Source organism: Penicillium bovifimosum, assembly GCF_028826915.1.
Source record: "Penicillium bovifimosum strain IBT 22155 chromosome Unknown utg000002l_segment0_segment0, whole genome shotgun sequence".
Lineage (NCBI taxonomy): Eukaryota > Fungi > Ascomycota > Eurotiomycetes > Eurotiales > Aspergillaceae > Penicillium > Penicillium bovifimosum.
In genome coordinates this window covers 4,572,818-4,591,909 of record NW_026622711.1, presented here as the reverse complement: position 1 = coordinate 4,591,909, position 19,092 = coordinate 4,572,818, and the positions used below count along the sequence as shown (strand labels likewise).

General features: G+C 50.6%; 6 protein-coding genes across 6 annotated transcripts; 2 read left to right on the top strand and 4 right to left on the bottom strand.

Annotated features, from left to right (window-relative positions):
- Positions 1 to 325: 325 nt before the first annotated feature.
- Positions 326 to 5,357, bottom strand: N7515_002928 (type V myosin; the record flags this gene model as incomplete). Its single annotated transcript, XM_056663672.1, has 6 exons — positions 326 to 644; positions 705 to 778; positions 832 to 4,684; positions 4,742 to 4,931; positions 4,985 to 5,117; positions 5,223 to 5,357. The coding sequence occupies 6 exons, from the start codon at positions 5,355 to 5,357 to the stop codon at positions 326 to 328; spliced, it is 4,704 nt and encodes a 1,567-aa protein (XP_056525785.1).
- Positions 5,358 to 5,975: 618 nt separating this feature from the next.
- On the bottom strand, positions 5,976 to 7,401 carry nap1 (histone chaperone NAP1; the record flags this gene model as incomplete). The annotated part of the gene is made up of 4 exons (XM_056663671.1): positions 5,976 to 6,367; positions 6,426 to 7,139; positions 7,204 to 7,283; positions 7,355 to 7,401. 4 exons carry the CDS (start codon positions 7,399 to 7,401, stop codon positions 5,976 to 5,978), a joined length of 1,233 nt encoding a protein of 410 aa, XP_056525784.1.
- A 1,138-nt stretch (positions 7,402 to 8,539) lies between these two features.
- N7515_002926 (uncharacterized protein) lies at positions 8,540 to 13,279 on the top strand (the record flags this gene model as incomplete). Its single annotated transcript, XM_056663670.1, has 16 exons — positions 8,540 to 8,631; positions 8,689 to 8,728; positions 8,785 to 9,321; positions 9,378 to 9,719; positions 9,770 to 9,904; positions 9,957 to 10,023; positions 10,080 to 10,211; positions 10,258 to 10,607; positions 10,659 to 10,804; positions 10,860 to 10,967; positions 11,021 to 11,327; positions 11,376 to 11,529; positions 11,582 to 12,532; positions 12,587 to 12,737; positions 12,790 to 12,938; positions 12,993 to 13,279. The coding sequence occupies 16 exons, from the start codon at positions 8,540 to 8,542 to the stop codon at positions 13,277 to 13,279; spliced, it is 3,948 nt and encodes a 1,315-aa protein (XP_056525783.1).
- Positions 13,280 to 13,629: 350 nt separating this feature from the next.
- On the bottom strand, positions 13,630 to 13,851 carry N7515_002925 (uncharacterized protein; the record flags this gene model as incomplete). The annotated part of the gene is made up of 2 exons (XM_056663669.1): positions 13,630 to 13,695; positions 13,756 to 13,851. 2 exons carry the CDS (start codon positions 13,849 to 13,851, stop codon positions 13,630 to 13,632), a joined length of 162 nt encoding a protein of 53 aa, XP_056525782.1.
- A 710-nt stretch (positions 13,852 to 14,561) lies between these two features.
- On the top strand, positions 14,562 to 16,534 carry N7515_002924 (CDC2/CDK family serine/threonine-protein kinase; the record flags this gene model as incomplete). The annotated part of the gene is made up of 8 exons (XM_056663668.1): positions 14,562 to 14,671; positions 14,724 to 14,805; positions 14,860 to 14,956; positions 15,010 to 15,164; positions 15,213 to 15,240; positions 15,296 to 15,509; positions 15,561 to 15,755; positions 15,808 to 16,534. The coding sequence occupies 8 exons, from the start codon at positions 14,562 to 14,564 to the stop codon at positions 16,532 to 16,534; spliced, it is 1,608 nt and encodes a 535-aa protein (XP_056525781.1).
- A 360-nt stretch (positions 16,535 to 16,894) lies between these two features.
- Positions 16,895 to 18,614, bottom strand: N7515_002923 (D-3-phosphoglycerate dehydrogenase; the record flags this gene model as incomplete). The annotated part of the gene is made up of 6 exons (XM_056663667.1): positions 16,895 to 16,923; positions 16,978 to 17,059; positions 17,114 to 17,172; positions 17,315 to 17,908; positions 17,961 to 18,268; positions 18,331 to 18,614. The coding sequence occupies 6 exons, from the start codon at positions 18,612 to 18,614 to the stop codon at positions 16,895 to 16,897; spliced, it is 1,356 nt and encodes a 451-aa protein (XP_056525780.1).
- Positions 18,615 to 19,092: the final 478 nt, after the last annotated feature.

The window sequence follows — 19,092 nt, the reverse complement described above, 5'->3', positions numbered from 1 at the left end:
ACACAGCGGTGCATACTGACGAGTGCTTGGTGAATTTGTAACAATGCCATTCTCTAACTAATTCGTTACACTCCATGTTATTACAACGGTACTACCACCTACAGTAGTTAGATGCAATGCTGATTGTGCCTAAGGTTGTCCCCATAACAGGGAACAGGATACAGAAGTTTCACCATAAATTACTTCAAGTCTAGGCCAGCACAATATGCAATTGAAACAAACGAAAAAGCGCACAATATCGCAAAGGTCCTAGATAATGCAGGCAAGTCGTAATCCGTAGCTCGCAGGAAATTTCCCCCCAAGTCTAATATACAACAGTACAGATCTATTCCTCAATCGGCCCGTTGTCCAGCTCCAGCCTATCTTGCTGTGCTATCGTTTGTGCGGACACAATCTCGGCCAGTCGTTTCAACCGCGGTGTCTGAAGCCATGAGGGGGTGTAAGTCTCCAGAGCCGTGATGACTCGCGGCTCGGCGATCTCATACGGTCCACTGTCCTCCATATCCACCGCCGCCAGAAGAAGCACGTCGCTCTTCTCGGTCACGCGAGATGCCACTGCCTTCATGATCTCGCCGTTGATGGGCTGTTCGTAGTCTGCGACCAGGTACTGGTTCAGCAGTTTTTGGATTTGGTTCGGTGACAGCCTGTAGCACGTGAGTCAGGGATCATTTACGGGGAAAATTGAAAGAAGACACTCTACTTACATCCAACAAATGTCTTGAATGATCTCGATGTCATTCAAGGTTGCCTTCTTCAGCTGTAGAAGCTTGGTCGCTTGCTGTTATAGGTGTTAGTAGAATGATCAAATAAAGCTTAGAAAAAGCAACTTACCATCAGGTGCTCCAGTTGCAATGTCCCCTCTGGCATATCGTGACTCTTGCACCACTCCTCAATCCGAGTGATGTTGTAGTTGATTTGCAGACCACGCTTCCACGACAGGAAGTTACGTCGCATGAGGAGATCGTTGAAAGCAGTGACACCCACGAGTCGGAGGAGTTCCGTGACAGTCTGGGTGATGATGCTGTCCTCGAGGTAGAAGGCCTTCATCGCCTTGTAAACACCGTTCAACAGACTCAGGAGGTTGTCCATGCTGTAAGCGGGGCTATTGTTGGAAGGCAGGAGCTTGCCGAGGAAACGGTTCGTTTCGCTGGTGACGAAGCCGGGAAGCGACTGGGACTCGATGATGGCCGGAACGATCATCTTGTACAGCTTCTTCTTCAAGACCTTCATCCAGGTGTGGTAGATGTTGAACTCCAAGCTCTCGAGGTCGTGCTTGACGATTTCCAGGAGGCGGTCATACTCGTAGTTCTCGGTCTTCTGTGCTTCGTACCAGTCCTCGGCCAGGAAGACAAAGGATAGCATCTCATGCACGTTGGAGAGCCAGAAAGCACCGGGGTTGATCGCGTCATCCCCGTCATGTTGCATGACCTCTTGTTGGATTGACTGCATCACATTGGCCAAGAACCGCTCGGACTCCTTCACAAATCCATTGTTCCACATCTCCGATGTGACAAGATTGATGAGGTAGGCCGGGAACAGCACTTCCTTCTCGGTAGGTGCTGGTGTCGAGCTGGGAAGTGGGATCTTCAGATTGCGGATGAGACCCATAGCAACCTCCTCGTTGAGGTCCTCCTCTTCAGAAAGCAAGTTCTCAAGTTCGACCTCGACCGACTCCTGACCAGGAGAGATGGCCGCGCTGTGACTGGCAGCCATAGACCCAGGAGTGACTGCCATTGAAACGGGCCGAGGGTTGTATGCACCGCTAAAGCGATCTGTGTCAATTTTCTCGGCGCCGGCACTACGTCTCTTGGGCTTAGGCTTCTTCGAAGACACAAGGTTGATCAATCCCGGTGGAGGGGTATGGACCGCACCGCCGTTGGGCAGTCCCTCGCCGTTCACACCGTTCACAGGCACAGATCTCTTGGCCACCTCAAGCTGTTCCTCGAGGTCGGAAATCCGTTGCCGGAGAGCAGTCTTGTCCTTCTCGTGGTCGATATCCAAAAGCTTGAGACGCTCCAGTTCCTCGTTGGCGGTTTGGAGAGCCTCGCGGGAGATTCTCTCCTCCTCTTGGAGGCGCTTGATAGTAGCCTGAGCTTCAGTGTGGCTTTGCTGAAGCTTGGCCATCTCTTCTTCAATCGCCTCCAATCGGGCTCCGGTGATACCGGCCTGGTTTGCTTCGGCCTGGAGTTCCTTCGTGCGAGCTTCCAGGGCATTGTGTCGAGTTCTCCATGACTTCAATTGGGCATCGTAGTTGTCCAGCTGCGAGACCAGGGTCTTGTTCTCGAGCTTGAGGCTTTGCAGGTACTGAGTCAACTCGACAACCTTATTCTCCAGCTTATAAGAGATCTGCTTGAGATCGCGGGCATCCTCGCGGAGTCTCTTGTAAGATTGTCTTGCCTGTTTACCTCTCCAGAGGTTTTGAACAGTGATGACCTGGCGGCGATACTGTCTCCAGGCCCGCAATTGACGCCATGAGCGGAAAGCACGCTGGATGACCTTGGCTGCATTTCCATTGATGGTCTCCATGATGTTGCGTCGGCACAAGAATCCCTTGGCGATAGACTCGAACAGTATGAAGTTGTTGCGGATTTGATTGTACTCCTTCCTATCCTTCTGACCACGCCAGACCCGCTGGATCGTAGTAGCTGCCTTTGTCCGACGGATCTCCTGGGCATGTTGCCGTGCCAGGAAACCACGGATAAAGGCCTGCGTGGTGAGAATGGCCCCACGAGCGTCGAGGTAACGGCGGCGGTAATACTTGGCACGCAAGTTCTTCTGAATCATGATGGCACATTCATTCAACCTGGAGGTGCGGAGGTTTTCGAGGAATGCAAGCATACCAGCTCGGAAGAAGATCTTGGTAAGACCCAGCTGGTACTTGTCCTGCTTCTGGTCTCCCAGCGCCTTTCGGAGGATAGCATGGCACATCTCCCGGATCTCCGAGGTCCATTGCGAGGAATGACACAGCATGTAGTAGCGAACGGCAAACTCTTCATAGGTCCATCGGGTAGGGTAACCAGCGGTACTGATTCGGACAGTTTCCAGGACACCGCAAGCTCTCAACTGGCTGAGAACCATGGGGCCCTCAAACTTCCAAGCCTCCTTCGCCTCATTGGGCTTGATGCAACGAATGTAATGAACCTCCGTGTTGTTGATAGTGTGCATTAATTCAATCAGCGAAGACTTGAAAATGCCTCCAAGCGTGGGTTTCCGATTGACCGCAACGCCAATTCGACGCCCTGGCGTTGCTGGGGCTGGCTTAGACGACACAGAAGCTGAATCCTTCTCGCGGACCGCCGCGGCGGTGTCTAGAATCTCCTTGATGAAAGGATTCGACGAATTACGCAACACCTCCAAATGCTCATCCGGAACAGTGTCACGGTTCTTCTCGATAAATCCATCAGACTCATAGGTGACATCGACTGCATAGTGACAGACGGTGAATGCCGATTTCCCGAATCGAGGCTTCTTGTAGAACTTCTGCTTGTCGGCCGCAAAGTTATGGTGAAGCTTGGTGACAAATTGCTCGTCCGAGCCCATAGGGAGTCGAGACTCTTCATCCAAAAGGGCCAAGACACCGAGCTTCGCTTCGATGAGATCGATACATGGCTGATTATCAGAGAAGTCAATGAAGGTCCAGTCGATCTCTTCCCGAACATATTCTTCCTGCTCAAGCTTGAAGACATGCTGGTTGAATTCTTGCTGCAACTTCTCATTGGCGTAGTTGATACAGAATTGTTCGAAAGAGTTCTTGGCGAAGTGTTCGAAACCGTAGATATCCAGGACACCAATGAAGCACTTGAACTTCTCAAAGACCTCCTCAGTAGCAAGACGTCGGTTAATCTTGTCCACCAGCCAGTCGAATAGACTTGAGTAAATGAACTTGGCGACGGAGTCCCGGACAACCAAGGCCTGTTGCTGTGTCAAATTGGAGGTAATCTTCTCACCACGGGTAATCAGCTGCTTCTTCACAATCCACTTCGCAAACTCAGTCGCATCGATCCCAAGCATCTCACATGCGCGGACAAGTGAAGGCTCGGTCGACGAGACGGATGAATCTGTGCGAGTAGCTGTGATCTTGACATTACCGAGGTGTAGCAAAGCGGCAAGAACGCGGAAAATGCCAGTTTGGTCTTCCTTCTGCACACCGATCACAGCCAATGACTTTCTGGTCGCTTCAAATTCAGCCTTGTCGTCGACACCGTCAATCACCGGAGTGCCACCCTGGTTCAGATATTCAAAGTCTTCGGCAGGTAAGAGACCCAGCTCCTGTTTCTCCGCATCGGAAGAACCGGCCACCAATTGGTAGAAGATGTGGTAATTGCGCTCTTTGAGAGGCTGGAAGACCAGTCTGGACCGCTCAAGGAGATATGTCCGAATCTTGGCACCGATGATGTTCGTCCGGTCATCAAACATGATCTCGATGTATTTGCCGAAACGGGAGGAGTTGTCGTTACGGGTGGTTTTGGCGTTACCGAAGGCTTCCATCACCGGGTTGGTAGCTAGAATCTGCTCTTCGGTCTCACTGATGGCATCTGCTCGGCTGGTGCTGTACTTCCCAGGCTGATCCGAAGACTCGCGGGTCGCAAAGTAGCGCATGATATATTTGGCGCTCACGGTCTTTCCGGCTCCAGACTCACCAGAAACCACGATTGTCTGGTTCTTTCCATCACGAAGCATGTCCCTGTATAAAGCGTGAGCAAGATTGGATACAAGCAGACGGGAAAGAGACGACTCTTACGCGAAAGCTTCCTCGGCAATTGCGAATAGATGAGGTGCCTGCGAGGCACGGTGTTTCCCAGCATAAACCTGCACCATCTGCGGCACGTAAAGCGAATCGACTCGAGCGAACGGGTTGGTTGCGATCAGAACGATACCACTGTAGGTATAAATCTCCTTCTGAGCATATCGGAGTTTAATGGCCTGAAGGACTTCACAGGGTCGTCAGCGGACAGCAGTCAAAACAGCGATGGGAAAGACAAACCAGCGGGCTCGTTCAAATGAGACAAGTTCGTCAGGTCTTCACTTGCTTCTAGCATAGCAGGGTTCATGAGCGGTGGTAGGTTGGGGTTGTTATCGACCTGCAGTTCGGACTGCGTGGTCTCAACGGTTCTGGTCTGCACCGACAAAACACTGTTAGTGGGCCAGCTTTGCACGACCACGACCACGACGTGACAGAGATAACTGCGCGTCGTCGATCAAGCAGCGTGGAAGACACATACCTCCCCATTTTCCAGCTCGAATATCAGCTGCACTTTCTCTCCATCCTCCAGCTTCTCCTTCACTTCAGATGCCAGCCACCCTTCTGTCGGATCGGGCTGCCAGGCCCGTGTGCCGACCTCATAGATGTGCGCCATAGGGAATGTTTGTCGTTAATCGTGTTGAATGCAATGAAAGATGTTTGCGGAGCTCGGGATGATGAGTGTTTATGGAGATAGGGTATCGAAGGGAAAAGGGAATTTGCAAGGTCCAAAGACAAGGGGGACGTCTTCAGCCCCTCATCTCATATTCCGAAAGAATAGAATAAAAAGAATGAAGATAAGCGATACGTAGATGGAGGTGGAAACGAAAACCCTTGAATGAGACTAACTGGCCATTTAGCGAGAGCCCCTGAAGGAGCTTAGGGAAATATACTGGGGGGCGCCACAACCCCACAGGCCGTCACCGCCCTTGGTCTGCATTGAAATGTACCTTAAGCTGTTTACTACGGAGACTTCTTCCAAGCTTCATATGGAGTATGTAGTTTACATGTATATTGATCATAGTAAGGTATTGCGTGCTCTTCCAGACAATGCTATTCCTCATCTATTGGGCCTATCCAGGGACGCTAGGGTTGCACACGATTATGTCAAGTATTCATTGAGTATTAGAAGATAGAGAAGTCACGCAAGGGCACAAAAAGGAAAGCAGAGCAAAATATCGAGAGAGTACGAATAGTCTCGTGTCGGGCATTCACCACCGGCAACTTTTGGAGTTTAGTTTTGCTTGCACTCGGCGGCCTCTTTCTTAGGCTTGGAGGTACCGTCCTCCTCGTCTGAGTCTTCCTCGTCCACATCGCGGTCAGAACCGAGGTCCTCATCGTCCTCATCGTCGTCCTCCTCATCCTCGTCATCATCATCCTCGAATTCATCACCCATATCCTCACCGAGCTCCTCGAATTGAAGAGCCTCACCGGTGAACCAGTCGATGGCACGGGGAATGAGCTTCTCCTTGATATCCTCACCAAGCTGGTAATCAAGCTCCAGACGCTCTTCGATATCGCTGGCGACTGACTCATCATCCTCGGCGGGGGGTTGTGGGGGAGAGAAGAAGTTGAAGAAGGACTCGGTAGGCACACTGATCTTGACAACGCGGGTCTGCTTGGTGTCTAAAAGGAATCAGTTGTCAGTCTCAATGTATTTACCCGGTAAACGAGTGGTACTTACTCTTGTTGCGCTGCTTCTTGCTCTCCAGGCGGAGAGTCAAGTCCTTATCCTCCTTCCAGTCGATCTCGGATCCATCGGCGTGGTCGTAGATGAAATCGCCACCGTACCCACTCTCATCCTTGTAGTAGTATGACTTGGTGATGGTCTTGTTGGTGAAGAACTCATTCTCGGAGAACTCGAAAATAAGGCGGAATCCGGGTTGGTCAAGGTACTCCATGCGAATGTCGGTGAGGTGCTTGAGAGCCTCCTCATCGCGCTCGGTGATCATCTCGGCGAGTGAGATCTGGTTCTTCATAGCAGAGAGCCAGAACTCAGGGATTCCGTTCTGTGGTGCACCCTCCTCCTTCTTGGATTCCTCCTCCTTGGTCTCCTCATCCTCCTCCTCTTCTTCGTCCTCCTTTCCGGCTTCAATCTCGGCCTCGGTAGGCTCGACACCACCGTTGACAATAGTAGAACGACGTTCGTACAAAGGTGTGAACTTTGCGAAGTACTTCTTCTCGAGTTCCAGGACCTCCTCTTGGAACTGAGCTTCAAGCTTGGAGTGCTCCTTCTGGATACCCTTCAGACCAGCGACACGGCGGCGGACGGAGGGGGGAAGAGACTCGATGTAGCCTGACGAGCGACCGACGAGTTGGCCAAGTTTACCCTGGATCATGGAGACCAGGGCAGGGTTACGGGCGAAAAGTGAGGCAGCAGCGGCTTTGTCAAGGGATTCTGCAAAGAACGAAAATACGGTCAGAAAAGAAGGTCGATGAAGACAGAAAAGAAGTTGACTTACCCTCCTCAATGCTGGAAACACCAGGCTGCTGGGCGTGAGACGAGATAGGAGCATTGTTGGCTGGAGTGTTTTGCGGGGTCCTTTCTGCAAGTTAGTCTCTATATATTTTTTTTTCTTTCGATAAGAAAAAAAAAATGGAACAGGGACTTACGGTGCGACCGGGAAGTCAGCCTTCTTATTTCTGATGGGCTCAGACATGATGAATGCGTTAGACGAAAGGGAGGGGAGGTGGGAAGAAGGAAGGAAGAATTTGATATAACGTTTTGGGGGAAAGAGAGTCTGGAAGATGGTGGGATCCTTAGCGCCCTGTGGCCGAGGGGCTTGGCGGGACGCGACGGTTCTGGTTGAGAAAGTCTGCAAAAACTGTCAAATTCTCCCAACAATACCTGTAAAACACACACTTTTGTTCTTTCTTTACTGCAATTTCACCGTTCCATCTCTATCGCTTTACATTAATTAACGTGACTTCCAACGCCGTACGATCGATTGTTAAATCGGAGATTTCTGCTCCCGGTGGCGCGCGTTGGAACCACTCTTTCTCCCCTTCTTTTACCCCTCTCCAATTACAATGCGGTGGATCTGAGGCCCTATATGGATGTCTGTTTCTTCTCTAATATGCTCTCACTAGAGATGAGTAATCTAATTATTTGGAGGAGATAAATGTATATATGGAATATATGGAACGAAATTCGTCCATGGATACTCTGTAGAGACAGTTATATTTAGAAACATATGTTGCATGATTTGCTTGTCTGGCCTAAGGCTACACCTAGGCACCTTTGATGACGTTTCAATATGCAGGTATTCAAGCCATTGAGATCTCTGTTTCTCCTATCTCCCTCCTAGTCCGGGGTAAAGCAATACGCCGTAACCCCCATACGGCGTAGAAGGACCTGGGTCGCGCTATGTAGATCCTCCCGTACAATCTCAGATCCATACACGATCGAGTGACAAATGAGATGTTACCCCTTGAAGAGCGAATAGGAGATATTCAAACTCATCTGTACTTGTAAATCTTCCAGACTTCCCTGGCAGAGTATTCATAACACATACTGTGTGCCAGTATGGAGTCAAATTGTACTTCGTACACTTCAACTGGCATTTGTCCGGCAATGTTTCTCGGACGTCGATCATTATCGGATGGTCACATGGAGATAAGGTGCTCTCCGCGCTGTGGGACACCCGATAAGTTCTAACCGGCTTTCCTGGATAGTCGTGCTCCGCGGTAAAATATTCTCGATTCGTCCTGTGTCAGAACGACTTCTACCCAGAATACCATACTACCACCCTGAGAGGGTTGCCGGAAACCGGTCAAGAGAGAAGATCTCTCTGAAACATGGGAAGCCGTGCACAGTCTCCCTCGGGGACTGGTCCTGTGGACCTCTTCATGCCTCGGAGTGGGATGCGACGCGATTCCATGCGCAGCAGGTTCTTACTCCTTTCCCTGGATCTGAAATATTTGAGCTTGTGCTAATGAATCTGTAGCATGAGTGTCGTGTCGGACGTGGAAATGGCTCGTAACGAGGTACGTCAGATCTCTGCTCTTATGCTGGCCTCGGTACAGTAGCTAACCCGCACTAGGTCTTTGATGGCCCAATATCTGAAAGCATTCCTTCCAGCGTTGTATCATTTGCACACCGCCGTGACCGAGCAGGCTCTACCGTGAGCTTTACCTACTTCCAAGATGAGGAAGATTTCGCAGAATGGTCGAATGAAGATGCGGTGGACGAGCAAAGCGAGATCGATATTGAGTCTTTACATGGCATTGGCGACGCAGATGTCGAGTCAGTCCGGGGATCTTTCGTATCTAAGCGTATGTCTACCTCGCGCGACTCGATCGAGCGTCCACTTCTTTCTCGCTATTTGTCCGCCAGCTCGTATGGTCGAGACCGACGAACCGGCAGTCGATTGAATCAAAAGGTCTATATCGCATCGGAGGATCTGACCGCCGTTTTTGCCGGATTTTCCACAAGTACTGGAGGATATGCTCTGTACATTGCTCTTTGCATATTGACCGGTGGATTTGCCTACCTTCTCTTCCGATGGCTGCCACGATGGCGGGTGAAGGTGATTGGGAAGGCAACGCCGATAGGAAAGTGCCAGTGGGTTGCCATTGAGGTGAGATCCCCAGCGTTTTATGAAATGTCATGCAATAACCGTCTAACCTGTGATAGGATCAATGGAATCAATTCACCATTCACGAAGTTGGCAGCCAACTCTATGGGCGGCCGCTTTCCACAGTCTTCGCTGATTCGTCGAGTTATACATACGACGAAGATAGTGATCCGACACTTGCTTCTTTGCACTTCATTGACTATAGACACCTGCGATTCTTCTACCATCCCCTCGAGGATAAATTCTCGTTGGTCAATGGTTGGAAAGATCCCTCATGGACTAATGCGAAGGTCATGCGGAGTGGATTAGATGCCGATGAACGAGATAGCAGAGAACAACTCTTCGGAAACAATACCATTGAAATTGACCAGAAGACAATTCCTCAGCTTCTCGTCGACGAGGTCAGTTTGCCTTTCCTGGTGGTTCCATCACGGTAACTGACAGTATACAGGCATTCCATCCGTTCTACATCTTCCAAGTTGCCAGTCTCTTGTTGTGGTCCATCGATGAGTACTATTACTACGCCGTTTGTATCTTTCTCATATCGTTCTTCAGCATAGCCACTACTGTGCTAGAGACGAAATCAGTGAGTTCTAGGCCAACATGTAGGGAAATGGACGGGACTAACGCCGCTCTAGACCATGAAACGGCTCAGGGAGATCTCTCTCTTCGAGTGTGATGTGCGCGTGCTAAGAAACGGGTTCTGTGAGTTGGTCCAGTATATCACATTACTGGATGGTGTAAGCTAATTGTAGCTACAGGGCGATCTGTCTCCTCCCATGAGCTGGTGCCTGGTGATGTGTATGAATTCTCCGACCCTTCGCTCAATCAGGTGCCGTGTGATTGCATATTGCTATCGGGAGATTGTATTGTGAACGAGAGCATGCTGACTGGTTTGTCTAAACTACCCGTATGAATGCTCAATGCTAATTTGAATAGGGGAATCTGTTCCTGTGTCCAAAACACCACTCACCGATGACGCCCTCAAATACCTCGATCTCAGTACCCCCTCTATTCATCCTCAAGTTGCCAAACACTTCCTGTTCAGCGGCACGAAGGTAATCCGGGCTAGACGTCCTCAGAACGTCGATGACGATGAAGCAGTAGCGCTGGCAATCGTTATGAGAACTGGCTTCTCGACGACCAAGGGCGCGCTCGTTCGCTCGATGCTTTTCCCGAAGCCTTCTGGGTTCAAATTCTACCGTGACTCGTTCCGCTACATCGCAGTGATGGGAGTGGTCGCTATCCTTGGTTTCATTGCTTCATTTGTTAACTTTGTTCGATTGGGTGTAAGTCAATGCTCGGACAATCGATTATCGCTCATCTGCTGACCAGCATAGCTCGCTTGGCATTTGATCATAGTGCGAGCCCTCGATCTGATCACGATCGTTGTACCACCAGCTCTTCCGGCCACACTTACTATTGGAACCAATTTCGCACTTTCAAGATTGAAGAAGCAGAACATATTCTGTATCAGCCCACAGAAGTGAGTGACTGATGTTCAATTAGGTCTGACTGCCGACGCTAACACATGGAAACAGAGTCAATGTGGGAGGAAAGCTGGACGTCGTGTGTTTTGATAAGACTGGTACTCTCACCGAAGATGGGCTGGACGTGCTCGGAGCACGTATAGTGACCCGTGGTAAACGGTGCGTTTCTTTTCATGTAGCAATCTAAGCTATCGCTGATGAAAAACTTGCAGATTCTCGGAGTTGCTCTCTGATACGTCTGATGGGTTCCTCCTTCCTACTGCAAATGCAAATTCGTCATACGATATCGAAAAACAGCGAAAGATCGTGTACGCAATGGCTACGTGCCATTCCCTCAGGGTGGTGGACGATGAGCTATTGGGAGACCCTCTTGATGTGAAGATGTTCCAATTCACCAACTGGACGTTCGAGGAGGGAGGACATACTGTTTCTGACCCGGCGAACCCCAAGTATGACACGATAGCGCCATCGGTTGCAAAGCCGCCTCAGGCTCAGGCCGGTGATCAACAGGACGTAAATGTGAGCCTATCTGTTCCGAATCACGGCTTCATATCTAACAATCATCAGAACCCACTGGAACTCGGAGTACTACGGAGTTTCGAATTTGTCTCACATCTCCGCCGCGCAAGCGTCGTTGTCCGCCAATTTGGTGATAATGGAGCAAGTTTCTTTGTCAAGGGTGCCCCAGAAAGCATCAAGGACATTTGTTTACCTGGATCCCGTAAGTAACCCAACTCCCCGTTGAAGCCTGGGTTGCTGACCACATCATGCAGTTCCTGCGGATTATGAAGATCTCTTGAATTACTACACTCACAAAGGATACCGTGTGATTGCCTGCGCCACCAAGCACGAACGCAAGTTGAGTTGGATGAAAGTTCAAAAAATGTCACGAATTGAGGTGGAGTCCGATCTGGAATTCCTGGGTTTCATCATTTTCGAGAACAAATTGAAGCCCAGTACTGCTGGTGTGATCTCCCAGCTGAACGAGGCGGGAATTCGCAACGTTATGTGCACTGGTGACAATATCTTGACTGCTATCAGTGTTGCTCGTGAATGCAACATGCTCGGCCGCGATGAGCCCTGCTTTATTCCCCATTTTGTCGAAGCACCTGGTCTCTCATCCAAGACTTCCCTCATATGGGAATGCGTGGACAACCCCGACCTTCAGCTAGACCCCAGAACACTTACGCCTATGAACACCGCGGAGATCGATTTGTCAATCCCCGGAAGCTCTCTCGTTGAGCGAGAGTACTCTGTCGCTGTGACGGGTGATGCGTTTAGGTGGCTAATCGATTATGGAAATGAGGATGTACTCAACAAGGTACTTGTGTGCGGCAAAGTGTTTGCGCGAATGTCCCCGGACGAAAAGCACGAATTGGTCGAGAAACTCCAGTCTATTGATTACTGCTGTGGCTTTTGCGGCGACGGTGCCAATGACTGTGGTGCGTTGAAGGCCGCAGATGTTGGTATCTCATTGTCGGATGCCGAGGCGTCTGTTGCCGCACCCTTCACTAGCCGCGTGTTCGAAATCTCCTGTGTTCCGACGGTGATTCGGGAGGGTCGTGCTGCTTTGGTGACAAGCTTCTCCTGCTTCAAGTTCATGAGTCTCTATTCCGCCATTCAGTTCTCCACGGTCAGCTTCTTGTACACCTCGGGATCCAATCTCGGTGATTTCCAATTCCTCTTCATCGACCTTGTCCTCATCATGCCCATTGCCATATTCAGTGAGTGGTTCATCTTCCCAAAACCTATGTGTCTGAGCTAACTGCGATTTCTAGTGGGCTGGGCTGATCCTGCTCCGACATTATCTCGGAAACGACCAACCGCCGATCTTGTCTCGCGGAAAGTATTGACACCTTTGCTCGGCCAAATCGCGCTAGCTGTGCTATCACAATTTGCGGTCTTCCAGATTGTTCAATTGCAGCCATGGTAAGTGACCATCACAACATACCCAAGGGAACTACTCTAACCCATGATACAGGTTCTTGCCACCTCAATTGGACCGGGAAAAGAGCAACATCACCAACTCGGAGAACACAGCTCTTTTCGTATTCTCCTGCTTCCAGTACATTTTCATCAGTATTGTTCTCAGCGCGGGCCCGCCATTCCGGAAACCCATGACTCAGAATGGTAAGAATATCAACCCTTCTTCTTGTCCATCGCATACTGACTGTGACGTCTTAGTGCCGTACTTATGTACAATCGTCGTCAACGCCCTGATCTCGGCCTACATGCTCTTCAGACCAGCCGAATGGGTTCGGAGTGTGATGCAACTGACATACATGTCTGATGGATTCCGAAGCTGGTTACTCGCGCTGGCAATCGGGATCCTCATTCTATCCTGGATCGCAGAGAAGAACATATTCCCTCGCGTGGCACAGATGATTGGACATGCTCGTGCTCGCATGCAACCAAACTACCGCAAGAAGCGCCGGACCTACAAAGTGCTTTTGGAGGAACTGCGCTTGTGATGTGTGAAAGCAGGACTGTACTTTAAAGAATACACATAGACCTGTACCTATATTTCTTAGTCTTTTTGGACACTATGATCTAGTCTTTCGCCTAGAAGGCTCGGTCTCGATCATTACCAATCTACTCTTTGGAGGATTGAAAAAGAAAGGGTATGATACAATTCGGCTGTAAAAATGGCTATCGCGAACCTGACACTTGTGGCTTTCAACGAGGTCTCGACAACCTTTCGGTCCTATGCCCCTCTCTTATCTCCAATCCAAGTGAATAGTACACAATATGATCCAACCACCACTGTCCTCAACAACGAAGGCACCGTGCGACAGAAAGGAAATTGACAATTGCGCTCGGATCAGTGATCCCAAGGGTGCTTCCAGCCCAACAGAGCGGGACCGTCCTTCTTGGCCCGGTACATGAGCTATGCAGAAGAGTCATGTCAGTGCACACTTTCGACAGATCAAATACGGGATAGTCTTACGAAGAACCACATGCTAGCGCCCAATGCAGTCGCAGTGAAGCGGTAAAGCGGTCGGACCGGGTGGATGTGGATAGGGTGGGAAGAGTGGCCTGCCATGACTGTGCGGTTACGGGGGCTTCCAGTTAGCTTCCGAGTCACAGGAGCAGAGGAATAGACAGAGGACACATACTGGTGAAAATGGCTGTTGTTTCACAGAACGCCAATCTCGAATTCGCTGAAGACGGAGGGTTTGCGGGTTCGGCGGAGACGGGGAAGTTGAATGCGACACGTGACCTGTGACGGCACTCGAATTCCCAGCTGCGTTTGAACTGTTTGGACCGGCAGAACTGTCGTGATTTCCAGGAGTGTCGCCTGGCTCCTACTGTATTCTCACTTTGGGCTGGTTCCTACACACGTTTATGTTGAGGGCAGTGAATGACCGAGCTCGAGATCTAAAACGCGCGCCTTGAAACACGCGGAATCGTCACATATGCCATTTATCTCTATGACATTGACTCGGCTCTCACTCCATTCGATGCGCCTGGCTCTTTCCTGAGAAACGACCTGCTGATTGACTACATCGTTCTTTGCACCCCGTATCTGACAACTTCCCGAACCTCTTCCTTAGCCCGACGCCGATATCAGTCCGAAGCGGAACAAACGCCTTGACGGTGGTCGCCAACCCATACCGACATTCTCCCCGTTACAACGTGTGGACCCTCTTCATCTTCAGTGCGAGCGACGATCTCCTCCAAGCGACGTGAGCAACATACCTTTCCAAAACAGCGCAAGCTGCCAGCGCGAGCAGCTAGCGCAAACGAGGCAGCATGGATATCAAATCACTGGAAATGAACGCAGATGGACAGCCCCGGTTTCCCGGCTGTTCAAACATCCGCAACTATGAATTTCTCGACAAGCTTGGAGAAGGCACATTTGGGTAAGCTGGCAGCTCCGTTTCCAACCCCGGAAGCCAACTGACTGGTTGCTAGCGAGGTCTACAAAGCAAGGTCCAAAAAGGACACCACAGTGGTGGCTCTAAAAAAGATTTTGATGCACCACGAGAAAGAAGGTGTAAGTCCGCTTGCTTTCCGTGCTTGTTTATCATTAACTGACGGTGGTTACTAGTTCCCCATTACTGCCATCCGAGAGATCAAACTCATGAAGGCGCTTTCACATCCAAATATCCTACAGCTCAGGGAGATGGCAATCGAGCGAGGGAAAGGTCAGCTTGGGAAAACACCCTGCTCGCAGTCAAAGTACTGACATTTCAACAAGGCGAAGGACGGAAAAAGCCTAGCCTGTACATGGTCTTCCCATATATGGAACATGACCTGTCAGGACTCCTCGAAAATCCAGCGGTTCAGTTCAGTGAACCACAGATCAAGTGCTACTTGATGCAACTCCTGGAAGGGCTCAAGTTCATGCATGCAGTACGTCCTGACACCGATTTCTATGATGCTTGTCTAACAGCTTTGCAGAACCGTATCCTACATCGTGATATGAAAGGTTGGTGTCGAACTCTGATATGCCGGTGAATTTCCAAGCTGACATAGCTGAATAGCGGCAAACCTACTAATCAGCAATGGCGGACTTCTCCAAATTGCCGATTTCGGTCTTGCTCGCCCTTACGACGATGCACCTCCACAACCAGGAAAGGGCGGAGGCGATTCCACCAGAGACTATACCGCACTCGTCGTTACAAGATGGTACCGTCCTCCCGAGTTGTTGCTACAGTTACGGAAATACACCACAGCTATCGACCTATGGGGAGTCGGGTGAGTCTTTCCAATATTGTCAGTCAAAACCACAATCTAATATCTTCCCAGCTGTGTCTTCGGCGAGATGTTCAAAGGGAAACCCATCCTCACAGGAAACAGCGACCTCAACCAAGCACAACTAATCTTCAACCTAGTGGGGACACCCACAGAAGAGACAATGCCAGGCTGGAGCGAGCTTCCAGGCTGCGAAGGCGTGAAGAACTTCGGCTACAAACGAGGCACTCTCACAGAAGTCTTCAAAGAGTATGCTACCCCCTCCAATACCCCAAACGATACATACTTACATACCCAAAAGACTCCACCCAGCAGCAATATCCCTCCTAAGCGAACTCCTCCGCCTAGATTGGCGAAAACGCATAAACGCAATGGACGCCCTAAAACACCCCTACTTCACAACCCACCCCCTTCCCGCCCGACCAGGCGACATCCCCCAATTCGCCGACTCCCACGAATTCGACCGCAAAAAACTCCGCAATCAACGTCCACCCGTCGCTCCCATCCCCTCAATCCCCTCCGACACAACCGGTAACGCACCAGGCACCGCACCAGGCAGCTCCAGCTGGCAAAGCACCGGTTCCCGACCCGACTCACGTAACCGTATTCCCGCCGTCGCCCGTGGAAGACCCAATGGTCCACCCGGTCCTGGTCCTGGTCCTGGTCCACACGGGCATGGAAATGCACACGGACATGGAGGATACCATGGGAATCAGCAACGGCGCGCGCCGTACCCGCCAAGAGACAGCGGTTTACCGCCTCGTCCTCCGGTGCCGGGGAACCCGCCGTGGGAGGGAAGAGGTGATGGACGGGATGATCGACGGAGTCAATATCCCGGACGGTCTGGTGGGGGTGGTAGATCTGGGAATTTGGATTCTTATGTGCCGAATTACAGTGAACGGCGAGAGTCTGAGTCGAATCCGGGTTCCGATTGGCGTGGAGCGGGGACGAGTCGACGGGAGTATCGGAGGGATCCTCCTAGACGGAGGAGTCGGAGTCCTGGGTACAGAGATGGGAGTCGGGGGTAAAGTAGTAACTAGTAAGGTAGTAAGATGTGCAATGTGCAGCAGTTATCTTCACTGAATGCATTCTACTAGTCAATCATTCTACACAGTAGATGACCAATGGATATGAAACGGAAATGGATAATGAAAGCAGTTCATGTCATAGCTTTTCTCTAATAGCATATGTAGCATTCACAAAATGTACGGTCTTTTTGGCGCCGGTATCCAACTCCATCGGGAGCGGGTAAACTGGCGGCTGTGATCTCCTGGGACCTCGTTGAGAGTATCCGCGATTGAGATCGAGCGCTAGAAGGCTTTATCTAGGTTAAGTTGATTAAGGCTTCATAGCCAGAAGGCTGGATTGTGTTTTTGGGTTCGTATTGTTTAGTACAACACACGGGTCATGATGCGAGCTGGTGGGTGTGTTAGTGGGATGTGTAGGCGAGGTAGGAGAAAAGGGATCTTACAAGGAAGGCTCTCGAGTCTGTTATACAAGTCTCTGATGGTGGCAGTGTCGACGTTGCTGATATCGGCCATCAGGTAGGCAACCTATACAGAATTAGTTCCCGGGACTTCCAACTTCTTTGCGTTGCGTAAACTTACATCGCCTCTGCTATCGGTCATCTGCTTGTCGACGTTGTGGTCACCAATGATCTCGTTGACTGTGCATTGTTAGTTGAAAGGCCATTATCTGGAAGTTCGAAAAGTCCTTACCCTTTCTCAATACACCAGGAATGTTCTTGTGAATGTAGATAACCTAGGCAAATCAGCATCGAAGCAATATCATGAGACCAAGTGTAAAACTTACACGAGCGTGGTTGGGCTCATCCATAGTCAAAGAACGGAGGACAACCTCGGGCATGTTGACAGCACCCAGGGTCGAACCCTCGTTAGCATAGCGAACCAAAGCCTGGGCAACCTCCACACCGATAGCCTTCTGAGCCTCCTCGGTACTTCCACCAATGTGAGGGGTGAGGATCAGGTTCTTGAGCGAGCGGAGATCAGCTCCCCAGGCGTTCAGGTCGTTGTTGAAGTAGTCACCGTTTCCGGCAGGCTCGTTGGGGTACACATCCAGAGCGGCACCGGCAACCTTACCGCTGCGCATGGCATCGATAAGCGCAGGGATATCGACAACAGTTCCACGGCTAGCGTTGATCAGATAGCTTCCCTTCTTCATCTTCTCAAACTGGTGGGGCCCGATCATGCCCTTGGTCTCGGGGATCTCGGGCACGTGGCAGGTGATGAAATCAGCCTCGGACATGAGATCATCCAGAGTGTCGACCTGGCGAGCTGTGCCGAGAGACATAATGTTGAGCACATCGTAGTAGATCACCGACATTCCCATGGCCTCAGCCAATACCGACAGCTGGGCACCGATGTGGCCGTATCCAATGATACCTGAGAGAGTCAGCGCCAGAAACCGACGGAACCATTGAAAGATATCACATACCGAGGGTCTTTCCGCGAATCTCCCAGCAACCATTGCTCACCTTGTTCCAGGTGCCGTTGTGCATCTCGTTGGAACGATCACCCAATTGACGGGCAAGCATGATAATCTCACCAATGACCAACTCGGCGACACTGCGGGAGTTGCTGAAGGGGGAGTTGAAGACCGCAATACCCTGTTCAGCAGCATATTGGAGGTCAACCTGGTTGGTGCCGATACAGAAGCAACCGATGACGATGAGGTTCTTAGCCTCCTTCAAGACGCGTGCGGTGAGCTTCGTCTTCGAGCGAATACCAATGACGTGGACATCACTACAATTGACACAATTCCTGAGCTTCGTGAGTCACCAAGAGATAATGATTTGGGGACCCACCGGATCTTTTCAATGAGCTGATCTTCGGGGAGCGAAGACTTCAAGAATTCGACCTGGTAGCCCTGCTGGGAGAGCATATCACGACCGGTCTGGTTGACATTCTCGAGAAGCAAGACCTTGATATCTTCCGTGGCGAATGGCTTCAGGTGCTTGGCGTTGACGACTGGAACTGTGCGGCCTAGGACGGAGCTGTGGCTGGAGGGAGAGTGGAAGGAAGCGTTGGGGGAGGTAGCGAGGTGGGCGGTTTCGTCCTGACGAGGACGGATATCTCTTGCGGTGGCCATGATGGGGTTATAGTGTTATAGAGGAAAGAGAGAGATGACAAGATGCGATACCTTTGTTGGGTCCGCCTCTATCAATATGACTCAAGTAATTATCCGGGTCTCCGGAATCGGCCTTGCGACCAAATTTCAAAAGCAGGTGGGGGCTACTTTCTGCTTTGGGTATTAGTTCCTGCCGCTTTTGCTCGGTGGGTAACAGCAACTCACTGAGTTTGAGTCCGCCTTCGTTAAAGCGGCAGTTACCCAGGTAAGATAGGAAAGCCCCACCGGCAGAGAAAATTTGATGTTTGTATGTATAACCATAGTAAGCATGTATATGTGGCTAAATAAAGTATTGCATACTTCCAATTCGTTACTGCACGATATGTTTGTTTATTCATCTTGAAATGGCCTACACAATGTCCTGGGCTGCTGCGGAGGTGCATCGAGGGGCATCGCGGGGCAAGACTTTTTTGTTTTTTTTTTTTGCCTAAGTTCAAAG